The following is a 19,738-nucleotide window of genomic DNA, read 5'->3' as shown; positions in this document are numbered from 1 at the left end:
GAAGCAGCAACCTGTGTATTTTCCGGAACAAGCGGAATTAGAAAATGTTTTTAAAGCTGCATGAAAGAACCCTGAAAAGAGGTTCCAGTTGTCTAATCGGTTTGCTAACGCATATCCCTTTGACCCTGCAGGTAGGAAAATGTGGGAGGAGCCTTCTGTTGTGGACTCATCAGTTTCTCACCTTTCAAAAAAGGTATCGCTCCCAGTCCCGGGTGTATCCACTCTTAAGGACGGAGCTGGCATAGACTTGAAGCTTCACTCCAGTCCATGTACATGAAGCGGGGCCTCTCAACGTCCTGTACAGGCCAGCTGTTGGATGGCTACGGCCATTTATACTTGGTCCAAACAAATCCAGGAGGGTTTGCTGTGGGACATGTCTGTGGAGCAGTTAGGTGAGAAGCTGCGACACATTCAGGACACAGCAAGGGTGCTTTGCGAGGCACAAAAAGAATCAGGTGCAATAAATGCCCATAGTTCTTCTATGGCTGTGTCGGCCCGGAGGGCCCTGTGGCTGCGTCAGTGGGTAGCGGATGTGGACTCTGAACGCAGTGTTGAAAGTATTCCCTTCACAGGAGAAAGACTGTTTGGGAGTGAGCTGGATGAGTGGATTTCCATGGCCACGGATGGCAAATCCACGTTCCTCCCGTCAGCGCCAACTGCGCCAAAGCGTCCATTCACGACTCCTGTCCAGCAGTCCTTTTGCGGGTCTAGGTTCGCTTCAAGGCCAGAGGTGCATCCAATGCCAACAGGGGCACAAGAGGTAAGTTCAGAAAAGCTAACCCTTCGGGACATCAGGACCGCGCAGCCACTGCTACTGCCCCCAAGCTCTCGGCATGACGGGGTCTCCCCACCACGGGATATTCTCTAGGTGGGAGGTTGACTGTCGCACTTCAGCCAAGTGTGGGATGCCTCGTGCCTAGATACCTGGGCCAGGAATCTTATTTCACAAGGCTACAGGCTGGAGTTTGCCAGGTCCCCTCCCCGAAGATATTTCAGATCGGCCTTTCCAGCCTTGGTGGAGGATCGGATGCTTCTTCAAGGAGCAATACAAAGACTGCTTCAGTCAAAGGTGATTCTGCCGGTTACACAACAGGAACAGGGTCAGGGTTACTATTCAAACATCTTCCTTGTACCAAAGCCAGACAGGTCGGTGAGGCCTATTCTGAATCTGAAATCCTTGAACCCATTTCTCCGGGTGTTCAAGTTAAGAATGGTCACTCCGTTTGGTATTTGCCAGTCTGGAACAAGGGGAGTTCCTAGCCGCCATAGACGTGAAGGACACCTATCTACACATCCCGATTTGGCCACCACACCAAATGTTTCTACGATTTGCACTGGGGGACGACCATTATCTGTTCCAGGCATTACCTTTCGGACGGTCCACGGCTCCGCGCATATTTACAAAAATGATGTCGGAAATGATGTCCCTCCTCAGGCTTCAAAGGGTAAATGTTATTCCATACCTGGACGACCTGCTAATCAAGGCAGGATCAGCAGAGGCCTTGAGGAGTGCAATCCAGCTGACCAAGTGGATTCTGTCAGACCATGGGTGGATTTTAAATCTGCCAAAATAATCGTTGGTCCCAAACCAGAGAATGCTGTTCCTCGGCATAATCTTGGATACAGCAGAACAGAAAGTGTTCCTTCCGGAGGAGAAGGTGGCAGCCCTTCAACAGTTGGTGGTGGAAGTGCTAGCGACCCCCCCCAGGTATCAGTCCATCTCTGCCTAAGACTATTGGGCAAGATGGTGGCTTCGTTCGAGGCCATACAGTATGCCCGGTTCCACTCCAGAATGTTCCAGCTGGATATCCTGACAAAATGGTCGAGGCCCCCCCATCCGATGCACAGAAGGATTCGCCTCTCTGCACAGACCAAACTTTCGCTCCAATGGTGGCTAAATTAACCCAATCTCCTGGCAGTTAGGTGTTTCCAGATCCAGGATTGGCTTCTGCTAACCACGGATGCCAGTCTAAGAGGCTGGCGAGCGGTGATACAGGGAGTCAGTCTTCAAGGCAGATGGTCTCCATTGGAATCCAGGTTGCACATCAACAAGTTGGAGTTGAGGGCGGTTTATGCACTGTTAAAGGCTGCTCCCATTCTCTAGGGCAGGGCTGTACAAGTAGTCGGACAACGTGACAACGGTCACGTACATAAACCGCCAGGGAGGAACGAGGAACATGGCCTGCATTAGAGAGACTGCTAAGATCATCTCTTGGGCAGAACAGCATGTACTGGCACTGTCTGCCATATTCATTCCGGGAGTGGACAACTGGGAGGCGGACTTCCTCAGTCGTCACGACCTCCATCCCGGAGAGTGGGAGCTGCGGGCCTTATTCTAGTTCACTCTTTCTGACAAAATCCTTCTTAGATAGACAAAACCATGTGCACTGCAGGGGGGCAGATGTAAACTGTGCAGATAGAATTAGATTTGGGTGAGCTATTTTGTTTCTGTGCAGGGTAAATACTGGCTGCTTTATTTTTACACTGCAATATAGATCTCACTTTGAAGTAAAACCCCACCCAAATCTAATTCTCTCTGCACAAGTAACATCTGCCCCACCTGCAGTGCACATGGTTTTGTCCATCTAAGAAGGATTTTGTCAGAAAAAGTGAACGAGAATAACCCCCTGCATCACCAGGTGTTCAGTGCCATTGTGAATCTGCGGGGGCTCCCTCAGATCGACCTCATGGCCTCTCGGCTAAATCGCAAGGTAGACAGGTACTGTTCACAGACCAGGGATCCTTGTGCGGAAGCAGTGGACGCTCTGACTTGGTCTTGGAATTACAGGCTGGTATACCTATTTCCACCACTCCCATTACTGGTGCGAGTGCTAAAGAGGATTCGAAATCAAAGAGCAGAGGCAATCCTGGTGGCACCAGATTGGCCTCGAAGAGCCTGGTACGGGGATCTTCAGGCCATGCAGGTGGCAATTCCTTGGCGTCTACCTCTCAGAGACTACCTGCTTCTTCAAGGGCCGTTCATCTACCAGGACTTACAGCGACAGTGTTTAATGGCCTGAAGGTTGAGCGGCAGATTTTAAGCCACAAGAGCCTACATCCCTCGGTCATATCCACCCAAGCCAGGAAGCCGGTGACGGCATCCCACTATCATCTCATATAGGGCGGGATGCTATATAGCAGAAATGCGGTAAAAACCCCGTTTTCGGGGTTTCTACCGCATCTCTATATGCTATATGGCGCCTCCGCAGTGTCAGCGCTGCGGAGGGAATCGCCAGCTAAAGCTGGCGAATCCCTGCAGAAGCCTATGGGCTTCTTACCGCAGCGCTGTTTGAGGGATCCGTCACGGATCCCTCCCAGCGTGCCCTGCGGCCGGCGCCGGGGTCTGCGCATGCGCAGATGGACTCCCGGGTCACAGACCCGGAAGTCCAGCGCCGGCACCGCATCGCAAGGGACAGCTCTTACCGCAAGAGCTGTCCCTTGCATGAATAACGGCATATGTTATAGCATATGCCGTTATTAAAAATGCGATGTCCGGCGATAATGGGCGCGGATGTTACAACATCCCGCCCATGGAGACTATATGTGGCCTGGTGCGAAAAGAAGAGTCTTCCACTGACCGAGTTTAAACTGGACAATTTCTTGCAGTTTCTTCAGGCTGGTTTGGACCTGGGACTTTGATTAGGTTCCTTAAAGGTCCAGGTCTCGGCCTTATCGGTCTTTTATCAAAGGAATATGGCGTCGTTGCCTGAGGTCCAGACTTTTCTCCAAGGGGTCCTCAGAATTCAACCCCCTTTTGTGCCGCCTACTGCGCCCTGGGACGTGGATGTGGTTTTATCCTTTTTACAGTCTTCGTGCTTTGATCCACTGGATCACGCTGATTTAAGATATCTTACTTGGAAGACTGTGGTCCTGCTTGCCTTGGCTTCAGCCAGAAGGGTGTCTGAACTTGGAGCCCTCTCTTGTAAGAGCCTTTACCTGGTCTTTCATGAGGATTGGACAGAACTTCGGACTAGGCTGCATTTCCTACCAAAGCTTGTGTCGGCGTTTCACCTAAATCAACCAATTGAGGTTTCATCCAGCTTGGCTCATCCAGAAATTCCTGCTTCTTTGGATGTTGTCCATGCCCTCAAGGTGTATGTTAGACTAACCTCTCAGTTTTGGAAAACGGATAGTCTCTTTGTACTTTATGATGCACAGAAAAAGGGTCCTCCAGCATCCAAGCAGACCATTGCCCGTTGGATACATTCCACTATTAAACATTCATATGGAATGGCTGGATTGACACTTCCACCATCGTTGAAGGCTCATTCAACAAGATCGGTAGGGAATTCTTGGGCGGCTGCACAAGGAGTCTCGGCCTTACAACTTTGCAGAACTGCAACTTGGTCAGGTCAACATACGTTTGTAAAGTTCTACAAATTTGACGCCATGGCCAGGGAGGATTCCCAGTTCAGACAAGCGGTGTTACAGCAGATTCCGCACATAACCGCCCGTTCTGGTAGCTTTGAAACCTCCCCATAGTATTGAACCCCAGTATCCCATAGGACGTTAGAGAAAATAGGACTTTGGGTACCTTCCGGTAAATTATTTTCTCGTAGTCCATATGGGATACTGGGCATCCGCCTCGGTGCATTTTTTTTCTGCTGCAATTGGTTGGTTGTCACTTGCTATACTGAGTTTTGGCTTGTTACCTTGTTTTCACTTGTGATGTTTCACTTGTAGGTGACATCAAAGAATTATTGTTAACCTTTTTTGTTATTTGTTATTTTACAGTGTGCTGGTATGAATCTGACCACATTTTACTTATTCACTTAACCTCCTCACATAACTCGCTCTCCTTCAGCACAGTTTTTCATTTACTGACTAGTGGAGGGGGAGATAGAGGGAGGAGCCAGTGCACCCACACTGAAAGATCATATGTGCCTGTGTCTCCTGTGGAGGATCTCTATCCCCATAGTATTGAACCCCAGTATCCCATATGGACTTCGAGAAAAAGGATTTACCGGTAGGTACCCAAAATCCTATTATTTGCTGCATGATATTTGGAGCTGTAGGAAAGTATTTATAACGGAATAACTTGTTCTCACTAATAGTATGAAATGGGTGAGGGGAAAGGGGAAGAGCGATATCTCTATATCTGTATGTTATTTCCAGCAGATGGACACAGAAGCAGGAATACCTCGGAGGGACGTCTTATTCTGTCTCCAGATTATAAAACAGAAGATAACATCACACAGGATTCTCCAGAAGACACCTCCATTACCCTAAATATACAGCCAGTGCTTCACAGTGCAGATACATCACCTGATACTTCTGATTCTGAGGACTATTCTCCTGGTAACTCAGATACTGCTACACATAGAGCAGCTCATACAGGTGCTGACATATTTACCTGTTCTGAATGTGATAAATGTTTTATAAATCAGTCAGTTTTTATTAGACATCAGAGAACTCACACAGGTAAGAAACCATTTCCATGTTCTGAGTGTGGGAAATGTTTTTCCCGGAAATCAGATCTTGTTAAACATGTGAGAACTCACACGGGTGAGAAGCCATTTCCATGTTCTCAGTGTGGGAAATGTTTTTCCCAGAAATCATATCTTCTAACACATAATAGAACTCACACAGGTGAGAAGCCATTTCCATGTTCTGAGTGTGGGAAATCTTTTACCCAGATATCACATCTTATCTTACATGAGAGATCTCACACAGGTGAGAAGCCATATCCATGTACAGAATGTGGGAAATGTTTTGCCATGAAATCATATCTCATTAAACATGTGAGATCTCACACAGGTGAGAAGCCGTTCCTATGTTGTGAGTGTGGGAAATGTTTTTCCCAGAAATCATATCTTCTAACACATAATAGAACTCACACAGGTGAGAAGCCATTTCCATGTTCTGAGTGTGGGAAATCTTTTGCCTTGAAATCACATCTTATCCTACACGAGAGATTTCACACAGGGGAGAAGCCATTTCCATGTACAGAATGTGGGAAATGTTTTACCATAAAATCAAATCTTATTGCACATCAGAAAACTCACAAAAGTGAGAAGCCATTTCCATGTTCTGAGTGTGGGAAATCTTTTACCACAAAATCACAGCTTATCCGACATGAGAGAACTCACACAGGTGAGAAGCCATTTCCATGTACAGAATGTGGGAAATGTTTTACCATAAAATCAAATCTTATTGCACATCAGAAAACTCACAAAATCGAGAAGCCATTTCCATGTACAGAATGTGGGAAATGTTTTACCATGAAATCAGATCTCGTTAAACATGTGAGAACTCACACAGGTGAGAAGCCGTTCCTATGTTCTGAGTGTGGGAAATGTTTTTCCCAGAAATCATATCTTCTTATACATTATAGAACTCATACAGGGGAGAAGCCATTTCCATGTTCTGAGTGTGGGAAATGTTTTACCATGAAATCAACTCTTATTGCACATCAGAGAACTCACAAAAGTGAGAAGCTATTTCCATGTACAGAATGTGGGAAATCTTTTACCTTGGAATCACATCTTGTCCGACATGAGAGAACTCACAAAAGTGAGAAGCCATTTCAATGTACAGAATGTGGGAAATGTTTTACCATGAAAACAGATCTCGTTAACCATGTGAGATCTCACACTGGTGAGAAGCCGTTCCTATGTTCTGTGTGTGGGAAATGTTTTTCCCAGAAATCATATCTTCTTAAACATGATAGAACTCACACAGGTGAGAAGCCATTTCCATGTACAGAATGTGGGAAATGTTTTACCATAAAATCAGATCTCGTTAAACATGTGAGAAACCACACAGGTGAGAAGCCATTTCCTTGTACAGAATGTGGGAAATTTTTTAAGCATAAATACGATATTGTCGTTCATCAGAGAACTCACACAGGTGAAAAACCATTTCCATGTTCTGACTGTGGGAAATCATTTACCGTGAATTCACATCTTGTCCGACATGAGAGAACTCACACAGGTGAGAAGCCATTTCCATGTAAAGAATGTGGGAAATGTTTTACCATGAAATCAGATCTCAATAAACATGTGAAAACCCACACAGGTGAGAAGCCATTTCCATGTACAGAATGTGGAATATGTTTTACCATAAAATCAGATCTTGTTAAACATATGAGAAACCACACAAAAGAGACGCTATTTCCTTGTACAGAATGTGGGAAATGTTTTAAGCATAAATACGATATTCTTGTTCATCAGAGAACTCACACAGGTGAAAAACCATTTCCATGTTCTGACTGTGGGAAATCTTTTACCGTGAAATCACATCTTGTCCGACATGAGAGAACTCACACAGGTGAGAAGCCATTTCCATGTATAGAATGCGGGAAATGTTTTACCATGAAATCAGATCTCAATAAACATGTGAAAACCCACACAGGTGAGAAGCCATATCCATGTTCTTAGGGCCTAATTGAGACCTGATCACTGGGCCGTGAAATGCTATTACAGCCGTGCAAAGGTGGAAATTCATTCAAGGAAATGTGGTGATTACCTGCGCACCGAGTGTGTTGTTATGTTTCTATATAAGCTCCGGGTAGTGCTGCTGGGGCTCAGGCTGTTCTCCCTGATTTGTTATGTAGAAATGGTTTGTTGTGGGAAACAGTGCTCAATACCCTATCTCTAACATGCTGTAGTGGGGCGGAGTGATAGTAACCAGGCAGTGTGATGTTACAATACAAATACAATCTGTCACTTGTTTCTATAACTTTCAGAATAAAACAGTGTATTGCTACATTCCGTGAATATTGCCCGCATGTGAATGGTCCTGATTGCTGTGATTAGGAGGGGATGGGAAATGTTTAACACTACAAAGTCTTACAGTTCTCTTACACTGCCTGGCTTCCAATACTTCAGTGTCTCCCAATGCACTAATATAATAAGGGTTACCTCATCTACATAAATCCCATTATTTGCTGCATGATATTTGGAGCTGTAGAAAATATTTAGAACTGAATAACTTGTACTCACTAATAGTATGAAATGGGTGAGGGGAAAGGGAAAGAGCGATATCTCTATATCTGTATGTTATTTCCAGCAGATGGACACAGAAGCAGGAATACCTCGGAGGGACGTCTTATTCTGTCTCCAGGTTATAAAACAGAAGATAACGTCACACAGGATTCTCCAGAAGACACCTCCATTACCCTAAATATACAGCCAGTGCCTCACAGTGCAGGTAAATCACCTGATACCTCTAATCCTGAGGACTGTTCTCCTGGTACCTCAAATACTGCTACACATAGAGCAGCTCATACAGGTGCTGACATATTTACCTGTTCTGAATGTGATAAATGTTTTATAAATCAGTCAGTTTTTATTAGACATCAGAGAGGTCACACAGGTGAGAATCCATTTCCATGTTCTGAGTGTGGGAAATCTTTTACCCAGAAATCACATCTTATCATACACGAGAGATCGCACACAAGGGAGAAGCCATTTCCATGTTCTGACTGTGGGAAATGTTTTTACCGGAAATCACATCTTGTCCGACATGAGAGAACTCACACAGGTGAGAAGCCATTTCCATGTACAGAATGTGGGAAATGTTTTACCACGAAATCAGATCTCGTTAACCATGTGAGAGCTCACACGGGTGAGAAGCCGTTCCTATGTTCTAAGTGTGGGAAATGTTTTTCCCAGAAATCATATCTTCGTAAACATGATAGAACTCACACAGGTGAGAAGCCATTTCCATGTACAGAATGTGGGAAATGTTTTACCTTGAAATCAGATCTCATTAAACATGTGAGAACCCACACAGGTGAGAAGCCATTTCCTTGTACAGAATGTGGGAAGTTTTTTATGCAAAAATACAATATCGTTGTTCATCAGAGAACTCACACAGGTGAAAAACCATTTCCATGTTCTGAGTGTGGGAAATGTTTTACCGTGAAATCACATCTTGTCCAACATGAGAGAACCCACACAGGTGAGAAGCCATTTCCATGTTCTTAGACCTGTAATTCAGACCTGATCACTGGGCTGTGAGTTTTCAGAGCCCAGCGACCAGGTATACAACACGCCATACAAGTACATTTCCGCCCATATGCATGTCTACAAATGCTATTACAGTTGTGCAAAGGAAGAAATGAATTCAAGGAAATGTGGTGATTACCTGCGCACCGAGCGTGTTGTTATGTTTCTATATAAGCTCTGGGTAGTGCTGCTGGTGGCTCAGGCTGTTCTCCCTGATTTGTTATGTAGAAATGGTTTGTCGTGGGAAACATTGCTCAGTACCCTATCACTAACATGCTGTAGTGGGCCTGAGTGATGGTAATCAGGCAGTGTGATGTTGTTACAGTATAAATACAATCTGTCACTTGTTTCTATAACTTCCAGAATAAAACAGTGTATTGCTACGTTCCGTGGTCCTGATTGTTGTGATTAGGAGGGGATGAGAAATGTTTAAAACTACAGATTTAGTGTTCCCACTAGGCTTATTTCACAGGGCACTGCACCCTGCCCATTTAAAACCTACTGGATTCTGCTCTGCCTAGTTCCCATCAGCCGCAGGGACCCCCTGTACGCCGGCACTGCCTGGACCCGCTGCCTGTCACCCTCCCTCCCGCTGCCTGTCACCCTCCCGTGGGTAGGCCGAGTGTCCTTTGCCACACTGATTTTGCCTGCATTTTCCCAGCTTTAAGAACTAGACCTGCCTCCTCTCGTGCCTGTCACCTCAGCCCCTTGCCGCTTTACCTCGCCCCCCATTACCTCACCTCCTCCCCCTTACTTTCACACACATCACCTCACCTCCTCCCCCTCATGTCACCTTAATCCCTCTTGTCCCCATCACCTCCTCCCCCTCATGTCACCTTAATCCCTCTCGTCCCCATCACCTCCTCCCCCTCATGTCACCTTAATCCCTCTCGTCCCCATCACCTCCTCCCCCTCATGTCACCTTAATCCCTCTCGTCCCCATCACCTCCTCCCCCTCATGTCACCTTAATTCCTTGTGGCCCCCATCACCTCCACCCCCTCATGTCACCTTAATCCCTTGTGGCCCCCATCACCTCCTCCCCCTAATGTCTCCTTAACCCCTCTCGTCCCCTATTACCTCACCTCCTCCCCCTCGTGTCACCTTAACCCCTCTCGTCCCCTATTACCTCACCTCCTCCCCCTCATGTCACCTTAACCCCTCTCATCCCCCATCACCTCACCTCCTCCTCCCCCTAATGTCACCTTAACCCCTCTCGTCCCCATCACCTCACCTCCTCCCCCTCATGTCACCTTAACCCCTCTCGTCCCCATCACCTCACCTCCTCCCCCTCATGTCACCTTAACCCCTCTCGTCCCCATCACCTCACCTCCTCCCCCTCATGTCACCTTAACCCCTCTCGTCCCCATCACCTCACCTCCTCCCCCTCATGTGACCTTAACCCCTCTCGTCCCCATCACCTCCTCCCCCTCATGTCACCTTAACCCCTTGTGGCCCCCATCACCTCACCTCCTCCCCCTAATGTCTCCTTAACCCCTCTCGTCCCCTATTACCTCACCTCCTCTCCCTCATGTCACCTTAACCCCTCTCGTCCCCTATTACCTCACCTCCTCTCCCTCATGTCACCTTAATCCCTTGTGGCCCCCATCACCTCACCTCCTCCCCCTTATGTCACCTTAACCCCTCTCGTCCCCTATTACCTCACCTCCTCCCCCTCATGTCACCTTAACCCCTCTCGTCCCCTATTACCTCACCTCCTCCCCCTCATGTCACCTTAACCCCTCTCGTCCCCTATTACCTCACCTCCTCCCCCTCATGTCACCTTAACCCCTCTCGTCCTCTATTACCTCACCTCCTCCCCCTCATGTCACCCTAACCCCTCTCGTCCCCTATTACCTCACCTCCTCCCCCTCATGTCACCTTAACCCCTCTCGTCCCCATCACCTCACCTCCTCCCCCTAATGTCACCTTAACCCCTCTCATCCCCTATCACCTCACCTCCTCCCCCTCATGTCACCTTAACCCCTCTCGTCCCCATCACCTCACCTCCTCCCCCTCATGTCACCTTAACCCCTCTCGTCCCCTATCACCTCACCTCCTCCCCCTCATGTCACCTTAACCCCTCTCGTCCCCATCACCTCACCTCCTCCCCCTCATGTCACCTTAATCCCTTGTGGCCCCCATCACCTCCTCCCCCTAATGTCTCCTTAACCCCTCTCGTCCCCTATTACCTCACCTCCTCCCCCTCATGTCACCTTAACCCCTCTCGTCCCCTATTACCTCACCTCCTCCCCCTCATGTCACCCTAACCCCTCTCGTCCCCCATCACCTCACCTCCTCCCCCTAATGTCTCCTTAACCCCTCTCGTCCCCATCACCTCACCTCCTCCCCCTCATGTCACCTTAACCCCTCTCGTCCCCATCACCTCCTCCCCCTCATGTCACCTTAACCCCTCTCGTCCCCTATCACCTCACCTCCTCCCCCTCATGTCACCTTACCCCCTCTCGTCCCCTATCACCTCACCTCCTCCCCCTCATGTCACCTTAACCCCTCGCTGTCCCCATCACCTCACCTCCTCCCCCTCATGTCACCTTAATCCCTTGTGGCCCCCATCACCTCCTTCCCCTCATGTCACCTTAACCCCTCTCGTCCTCATCACCTCACCTCCTCCCCCTAATGTCTCCTTAACCCCTCTCGTCCCCTATTACCTCACCTCCTCCCCCTAATGTCTCCTTAACCCCTCTCGTCCCCTATTACCTCACCTCCTCCCCCTCATGTCACCTTAACCCCTTGTGGCCCCCATCACCTCACCTCCTCCCCCTAATGTCTCCTTAACCCCTCTCGTCCCCATCACCTCACCTCCTCCCCCTAATGTCTCCTTAACCCCTCTCGTCCCCTATTACCTCACCTCCTCTCCCTCATGTCACCTTAACCCCTCTCGTCCCCTATTACCTCACCTCCTCTCCCTCATGTCACCTTAATCCCTTGTGGCCCCCATCACCTCACCTCCTCCCCCTTATGTCACCTTAACCCCTCTCGTCCCCTATTACCTCACCTCCTCCCCCTCATGTCACCTTAACCCCTCTCGTCCCCTATCACCTCACCTCCTCCCCCTCATGTCACCTTAACCCCTCTCGTCCCCTATTACCTCACCTCCTCCCCCTCATGTCACCTTAACCCCTCTCGTCCCCTATTACCTCACCTCCTCCCCCTCATGTCACCTTAACCCCTCTCGTCCCCTATCACCTCACCTCCTCCCCCTCATGTCACCTTAACCCCTCTCATCCCCTATTACCTCACCTCCTCCCCATCATGTCACCGTAACCCCTTGTGGCCCCCATCACCTCACCTCCTCCCCCTAATGTCTCCTTAACCCCTCTCGTCCCCATCACCTCCTCCCCCTCATGTCACCTTAACCCCTCTCGTCCCCATCACCTCCTCCCCCTCATGTCACCTTAACCCCTCTCGTCCCCTATTACCTCACCTCCTCCCCCTCATGTCACCTTAACCCCTCTCGTCCCCTATTACCTCACCTCCTCTCCCTCATGTCACCTTAACCCCTCTCGTCCCCTATTACCTCACCTCCTCCCCCTCATGTCACCTTAACCCCTCTCGTCCCCATCACCTCCTCCCCCTCATGTCACCTTAACCCCTCTCGTCCCCTATCACCTCACCTCCTCCCCCTCATGTCACCTTAACCCCTCTCATCCCCTATTACCTCACCTCCTCCCCATCATGTCACCGTAACCCCTTGTGGCCCCCATCACCTCACCTCCTCCCCCTAATGTCTCCTTAACCCCTCTCGTCCCCATCACCTCCTCCCCCTCATGTCACCTTAACCCCTCTCGTCCCCATCACCTCCTCCCCCTCATGTCACCTTAACCCCTCTCGTCCCCTATCACCTCACCTCCTCCCCCTCATGTCACCTTAACCCCTCTCGTCCCCTATCACCTCACCTCCTCCCCCTCGTGTCACCTTAACCCCTCTCGTCCCCCATCACCTCACCTCCTCCCCCTCATGTCACCTTAACCCCTCTCGTCCCCTATTACCTCACCTGCTCCCCCTCATGTCACCTTAACCCCTTGTGGCCCCCATCACCTCACCTCCTCCCCCTAATGTCTCCTTAACCCCTCTCGTCCCCTATTACCTCACCTCCTCTCCCTCATGTCACCTTAACCCCTCTCGTCCCCTATTACCTCACCTCCTCCCCCTCATGTCACCTTAACCCCTCTCGTCCCCATCACCTCCTCCCCCTCATGTCACCGTAACCCCTCTCGTCCCCTATCACCTCACCTCCTCCCCCTCATGTCACCTTAACCCCTCTCGTCCCCTATTACCTCACCTCCTCCCCCTCATGTCACCTTAACCCCTTGTGGCCCCCATCACCTCACCTCCTCCCCCTAATGTCTCCTTAACCCCTCTCGTCCCCTATTACCTCACCTCCTCTCCCTCATGTCACCTTAACCCCTCTCGTCTCCTATTACCTCACCTCCTCCCCCTCATGTCACCTTAATCCCTTGTGGCCCCCATCACCTCCTCCCCCTAATGTCTCCTTAACCCCTCTCGTCCCCTATTACCTCACCTCCTCCCCCTCGTGTCACCTTAACCCCTCTCGTCCCCTATTACCTCACCTCCTCCCCCTCATGTCACCTTAACCCCTCTCGTCCCCTATTACCTCACCTCCTCCCCCTCATGTCACCTTAACCCCTCTCATCCCCTATCACCTCACCTCCTCTCCCTAATGTCACCTTAATCCCTTGTGGCCCCCATCACCTCACCTCCTCCTCCCCCTAATGTCACCTTAACCCCTCTCGTCCCCATCACCTCACCTCCTCCCCCTCATGTCACCTTAACCCCTCTCGTCCCCATCACCTCACCTCCCCCTCATGTCTCCTTAACCCCTCTCGTCCCCTATTACCTCACCTCCTCCCCCTCATGTCACCTTAACCCCTCTCATCCCCCATCACCTCACCTCTTCCCCCTAATGTCACCTTAACCCCTCTCGTCCCCTATTAACTCACCTCCTCTCCCTCATGTCACCTTAACCCCTCTCGACCCCTATTAACTCACCTCCTCTCCCTCATGTCACCTTAACCCCTCTCGTCCTCATCACCTCACCTCCTCCCCCTCATGTCACCTTAACCCCTCTCGTCCCCTATTACCTCACCTCCTCTCCCTCATGTCACCTTAACCCCTCTCGTCCCCTATTACCTCACCTCCTCCCCCTCATGTCACCTTATCTCCTCTCATCCCCCATCACCTCCTCCCCCTCATGTCACCTTAACCCCTCGCGGTCCCCATCACCTCTCCTCCTCCCCCTCATGTCACCTTAACCCCTCTCGTCCCCTATTACCTCACCTCCTCCCCCTCATGTCACCTTAACCCCTCTCATCACCTAACCTCCTCCCCCTAATGTCACATTAACCCCTTTCGTCCCCTATTACCTCACCTCCTCCCCCTCATGTCACCTTAACCCCTCTCGTCCCCTATTACCTCACCTCCCCCTCATGTCACCTTAACCCCTTTCGTCCCCTATTACCTCACCTCCTCCCCCTCATGTCACCTTAACCCCTCTCGTCCCCTATTACCTCACCTCCTCCCCCTCATGTCACCTTAACCCCTCTCGTCCCCTATTACCTCACCTCCTCCCCCTCATGTCACCTTAACCCCTCTCGTCCCCTATTACCTCACCTCCTCCCCCTCATGTCACATTAACCCCTTTCGTCCCCTATTACCTCACCTCCTCCCCCTCATGTCACCTTAACCCCTCTCGTCCCCTATTACCTCACCTCCTCTCCCTCATGTCACCTTAACCCCTCTCGTCCCCTATTACCTCACCTCCTCCCCCTCATGTCACCTTAACCCCTCACGGTCCCCATCACCTCACCTCCTCCCCCTCATGTCACCTTAACCCCTCTCGTCCCCTATTACCTCACCTCCTCCCCCTCATGTCACCTTAACCCCTCTCGTCCCCTATTACCTCACCTCCTCCCCCTCATGTCACCTTAACCCCTTTCGTCCCCTATTACCTCACCTCCTCCCCCTCATGTCACATTAACCCCTTTCGTCCCCTATTACCTCACCTCCTCCCCCTCATGTCACCTTAACCCCTCTCGTCCCCTATTACCTCACCTCCTCCCCCTCATGTCACCTTAACCCCTCTCGTCCCCTATTACCTCACCTCCTCCCCCTCATGTCACCTTAACCCCTCACGGTCCCCATCACCTCACCTCCTCCCCCTCATGTCACCTTAACCCCTCTCGTCCCCTATTACCTCACCTCCTCTCCCTCATGTCACCTTAACCCCTCTCGTCCCCTATTACCTCACCTCCTCCCCCTCATGTCACCTTAACCCCTCTCATCCCCCATCACCTCACCTCTTCCCCCTAATGTCACCTTAACCCCTCTCGTCCCCTATTAACTCACCTCCTCTCCCTCATGTCACCTTAACCCCTCTCGTCCCCTATTAACTCACCTCCTCTCCCTCATGTCACCTTAATCCCTCTCGTCCCCATCACCTCCTCTCCCTCATGTCACCTTAACCCCTCTCGTCCCCTATTACCTCACCTCCTCCCCCTCATGTCACCTTATCTCCTCTCATCCCCCATCACCTCCTCCCCCTCATGTCACCTTAACCCCTCGCGGTCCCCATCACCTCTCCTCCTCCCCCTCATGTCACCTTAACCCCTCTCGTCCCCTATTACCTCACCTCCTCCCCCTCATGTCACCTTAACCCCTCTCGTCCCCTATTACCTCACCTCCTCCCCCTCATGTCACCTTAACCCCTCTCATCCCCCATCACCTCACCTCCTCCCCCTAATGTCACCTTAACCCCTCTCGTCCCCTATTAACTCACCTCCTCTCCCTCATGTCACCTCAACCCCTCTCGTCCCCTATTACCTCACCTCCTCCCCCTCATGTCACCTTAACCCCTCTCGTCCCCTATTAACTCACCTCCTCTCCCTCATGTCACCTTAACCCCTCTCGTCCCCTATTACCTCACCTCCTCCCCCTCATGTCACCTTAACCCCTCTCGTCCCCTATTACCTCACCTCCTCCCCCTCATGTCACCTTAACCCCTCTCGTCCCCTATTACCTCACCTCCTCCCCCTCATGTCACATTAACCCCTCTCGTCCCCTATTACCTCACCTCCTCCCCCTCATGTCACCTTAACCCCTCTCGTCCCCTATTACCTCACCTCCTCCCCCCCATGTCACCTTAACCCCTCTCGTCCCCTATTACCTCACCTCCTCCCCCTCATGTCACATTAACCCCTTTCGTCCCCTATTACCTCACCTCCTCCCCCTCATGTCACCTTAACCCCTCACGGTCCCCATCACCTCACCTCCTCCCCCTCATGTCACCTTAACCCCTCTCGTCCCCTATTACCTCACCTCCTCCCCCTCATGTCACCTTAACCCCTCTCGTCCCCTATTACCTCACCTCCTCCCCCTCATGTCACATTAACCCCTTTCGTCCCCTATTACCTCACCTCCTCCCCCTCATGTCACCTTAACCCCTCTCGTCCCCTATTACCTCACCTCCTCCCCCTCATGTCACCTTAACCCCTCTCGTCCCCTATTACATCACCTCCTCCCCCTCATGTCACCTTAACCCCTCTCGTCCCCTATTACCTCACCTCCTCCCCCTCATGTCACCTTAACCCCTCTCGTCCCCTATTACCTCACCTCCTCCCCCTCATGTCACCTTAACCCCTTTCGTCCCCTATTACCTCACCTCCTCCCCCTCATGTCACATTAACCCCTTTCGTCCCCTATTACCTCACCTCCTCCCCCTCATGTCACCTTAACCCCTCTCGTCCCCTATTACCTCACCTCCTCCCCCTCATGTCACCTTAACCCCTCTTGTCCCCTATTACCTCACCTCCTCCCCCTCATGTCACATTAACCCCTTTCGTCCCCTATTACCTCACCTCCTCCCCCTCATGTCACCTTAACCCCTCTCGTCCCCTATTACCTCACCTCCTCCCCCTCATGTCACCTTAACCCCTCTCGTCCCCTATTACCTCACCTCCTCCCCCTCATGTCACATTAACCCCTTTCGTCCCCTATTACCTCACCTCCTCCCCCTCATGTCACCTTAACCCCTCACGGTCCCCATCACCTCACCTCCTCCCCCTCATGTCACATTAACCCCTTTCGTCCCCTATTACCTCACCTCCTCCCCCTCATGTCACCTTAACCCCTCTCGTCCCCTATTACCTCACCTCCTCTCCCTCATGTCACCTTAACCCCTCTCGTCCCCTATTACCTCACCTCCTCCCCCTCATGTCACCTTAACCCCTCTCATCCCCCATCACCTCACCTCTTCCCCCTAATGTCACCTTAACCCCTCTCGTCCCCTATTAACTCACCTCCTCTCCCTCATGTCACCTTAACCCCTCTCGTCCCCTATTAACTCACCTCCTCTCCCTCATGTCACCTTAATCCCTCTCGTCCCCATCACCTCCTCTCCCTCATGTCACCTTAACCCCTCTCGTCCCCTATTACCTCACCTCCTCCCCCTCATGTCATCTTATCTCCTCTCATCCCCCATCACCTCCTCCCCCTCATGTCACCTTAACCCCTCGCGGTCCCCATCACCTCTCCTCCTCCCCCTCATGTCACCTTAACCCCTCTCGTCCCCTATTACCTCACCTCCTCCCCCTCATGTCACCTTAACCCCTCTCGTCCCCTATTACCTCACCTCCTCCCCCTCATGTCACCTTAACCCCTCTCATCCCCCATCACCTCACCTCCTCCCCCTAATGTCACCTTAACCCCTCTCGTCCCCTATTAACTCACCTCCTCTCCCTCATGTCACCTTAACCCCTCTCGTCCCCTATTACCTCACCTCCTCCCCCTCATGTCACCTTAACCCCTCTCGTCCCCTATTAACTCACCTCCTCTCCCTCATGTCACCTTAACCCCTCTCGTCCCCTATTACCTCACCTCCTCCCCCTCATGTCACCTTAACCCCTCTCGTCCCCTATTACCTCACCTCCTCCCCCTCATGTCACCTTAACCCCTCTCGTCCCCTATTACCTCACCTCCTCCCCCTCATGTCACCTTAACCCCTCTCGTCCCCTATTACCTCACCTCCTCCCCCTCATGTCACATTAACCCCTCTCGTCCCCTATTACCTCACCTCCTCCCCCTCATGTCACCTTAACCCCTCTCGTCCCCTATTACCTCACCTCCTCCCCCCCATGTCACCTTAACCCCTCTCGTCCCCTATTACCTCACCTCCTCCCCCTCATGTCACATTAACCCCTTTCGTCCCCTATTACCTCACCTCCTCCCCCTCATGTCACCTTAACCCCTCTCGTCCCCTATTACCTCACCTCCTCCCCCTCATGTCACATTAACCCCTTTCGTCCCCTATTACCTCACCTCCTCCCCCTCATGTCACCTTAACCCCTCTCGTCCCCTATTACCTCACCTCCTCCCCCTCATGTCACCTTAACCCCTCTCGTCCTCTATTTTTTTTAATTCCTATGAATCGTTTTCTAGCTTAACCCCTAGACCCCTTAAAACCCGCATAGCTGAACATCTAAGAAATATCAGACGAGGTCTACAAACCCATCACCTCTCGAACCATTTCTAAAGCATTCATTCATGCTCTACGAAACATCTTAAACGATTCATAGGAATTAAAAAAATAGTCTCCACATGGAAAGACCGAAATGTGGAGACAAATTTGGCTAAAGCGGAGATGAAGCTAATCCATACACTGAAAACCCTAAATCTGAAAGGCTTGAACCAGGATTTCGAACTCAAATGGTTCCTGTAGAATGGATGTCCCCCTTTTAAGCCTGTCCTCTTTTAGTCTCCTTTTAGCCCTTATTATACCTTCTTTTAGATTATCCCCTACTAGCATCTTAATTCTTCAGAAAAAACTGGTTTAATATTCACCATTCACTTGTAAATAAATTTACATCTTTTAAATATAATCACATCTTTTAATTTTAATTATATATCTGCATATGTATATTTACACTTATTTATATCCATAAAAACCACTTTTTTTACCCATTCTATTGGTGTGGACCGGAGGTAGGAACTGTAGAGTGTCTGACATACAGACCAGTATTGTCTTGTCCGGACCAAGCTTTGCCGTTCACATTGTCAGCCACCTCAGGAACCTGCCACGCTCCAGCACCCCTTTTTTTTATCTTTTATCCTGTATTGTATTTTTATCAATAAATACATTGTTTTGTACAAGAATCTGGAAAAGATACCTTGATACGAGTCTACACCGCCATCACATCGTGAGTACTGGTACGCTACCCACTGGTTTTGAAAGATACCTTTATATGATTCACAATGCATGATAATATGTAAGTGAGGTATGCAGTGATTCCAAAACCTCGCAAACATAATACAAAAAGAAAAAGACAACGACAGATACACAACCAGTGTTTTCTTTCTTTATTTCCACATACACATTTGGAAAACACATTTGGAGTCTACTGACAGAGTCAACCGATCAGGAAACACAAAGAAAATACACTCAGACTCAAAGGAAGGGAAGTATCAATATTTTATTCCATCACGGTGGTGTCCTTATAAAGGTAGCGCTATACTGTGGTGTATCACCCCCCCCCCCCCTTTTTCTTCACTCCCATGTTTGGGCCTTAAAGGTTAGACCCAGTTGATACATCACCAGCTGCAACCCTGTGAGCGCCTGAGAAAAATCCCGAACCCCAAATTCATAACTTGATATAATAAGTCTTCTCAATAACACAATTCCTTATTTCTTTACGCAAATACATACGCTGATTATTATTGCATTTCTTGCAACCACTTCTGTATGTTCTTTATTGAA

General features: G+C 50.1%; 4 protein-coding genes across 9 annotated transcripts in view; 2 read left to right on the top strand and 2 right to left on the bottom strand.

Moving 5' to 3' along the window:
- LOC146010005 (uncharacterized) overlaps positions 1 to 10,616 on the top strand; it is a 730,148-nt gene extending 719,532 nt beyond the window's left edge. For 2 of the 5 annotated variants that reach the window (XM_083150760.1, XM_083150758.1), the window contains one exon: positions 5,119 to 7,942. In XM_083150760.1, coding sequence (XP_083006886.1) covers positions 5,119 to 7,379 — 2,261 coding nt within the window. In that variant the 3' untranslated portion in view covers positions 7,380 to 7,942. Of the gene's footprint in view, positions 1 to 5,115; positions 7,943 to 8,316 lie in introns of those variants that run through there. The other 3 variants (XM_083150759.1, XM_083150762.1, XM_083150763.1) reach the window with 2 other exon arrangements.
- Positions 1 to 19,738, bottom strand: part of LOC146010000 (uncharacterized) — a 475,993-nt gene that overhangs the window by 296,130 nt on the left and 160,125 nt on the right. The gene's annotated exons all lie outside the window — the stretch shown is intronic.
- LOC146010056 (uncharacterized) overlaps positions 1 to 19,738 on the top strand; it is a 260,220-nt gene that overhangs the window by 209,107 nt on the left and 31,375 nt on the right. The gene's annotated exons all lie outside the window — the stretch shown is intronic.
- Positions 1 to 19,738, bottom strand: part of LOC146010017 (uncharacterized) — an 83,188-nt gene that overhangs the window by 45,801 nt on the left and 17,649 nt on the right. The window lies entirely within an intron of this gene.

The sequence above is a fragment of the Crinia signifera genome, chromosome 6 (genome assembly GCF_055691185.1).
Source record: "Crinia signifera chromosome 6, ASM5569118v1, whole genome shotgun sequence".
Classification (NCBI taxonomy): domain Eukaryota; kingdom Metazoa; phylum Chordata; class Amphibia; order Anura; family Myobatrachidae; genus Crinia; species Crinia signifera.
This window is presented reverse-complemented; position numbering and strand designations above follow the sequence as displayed.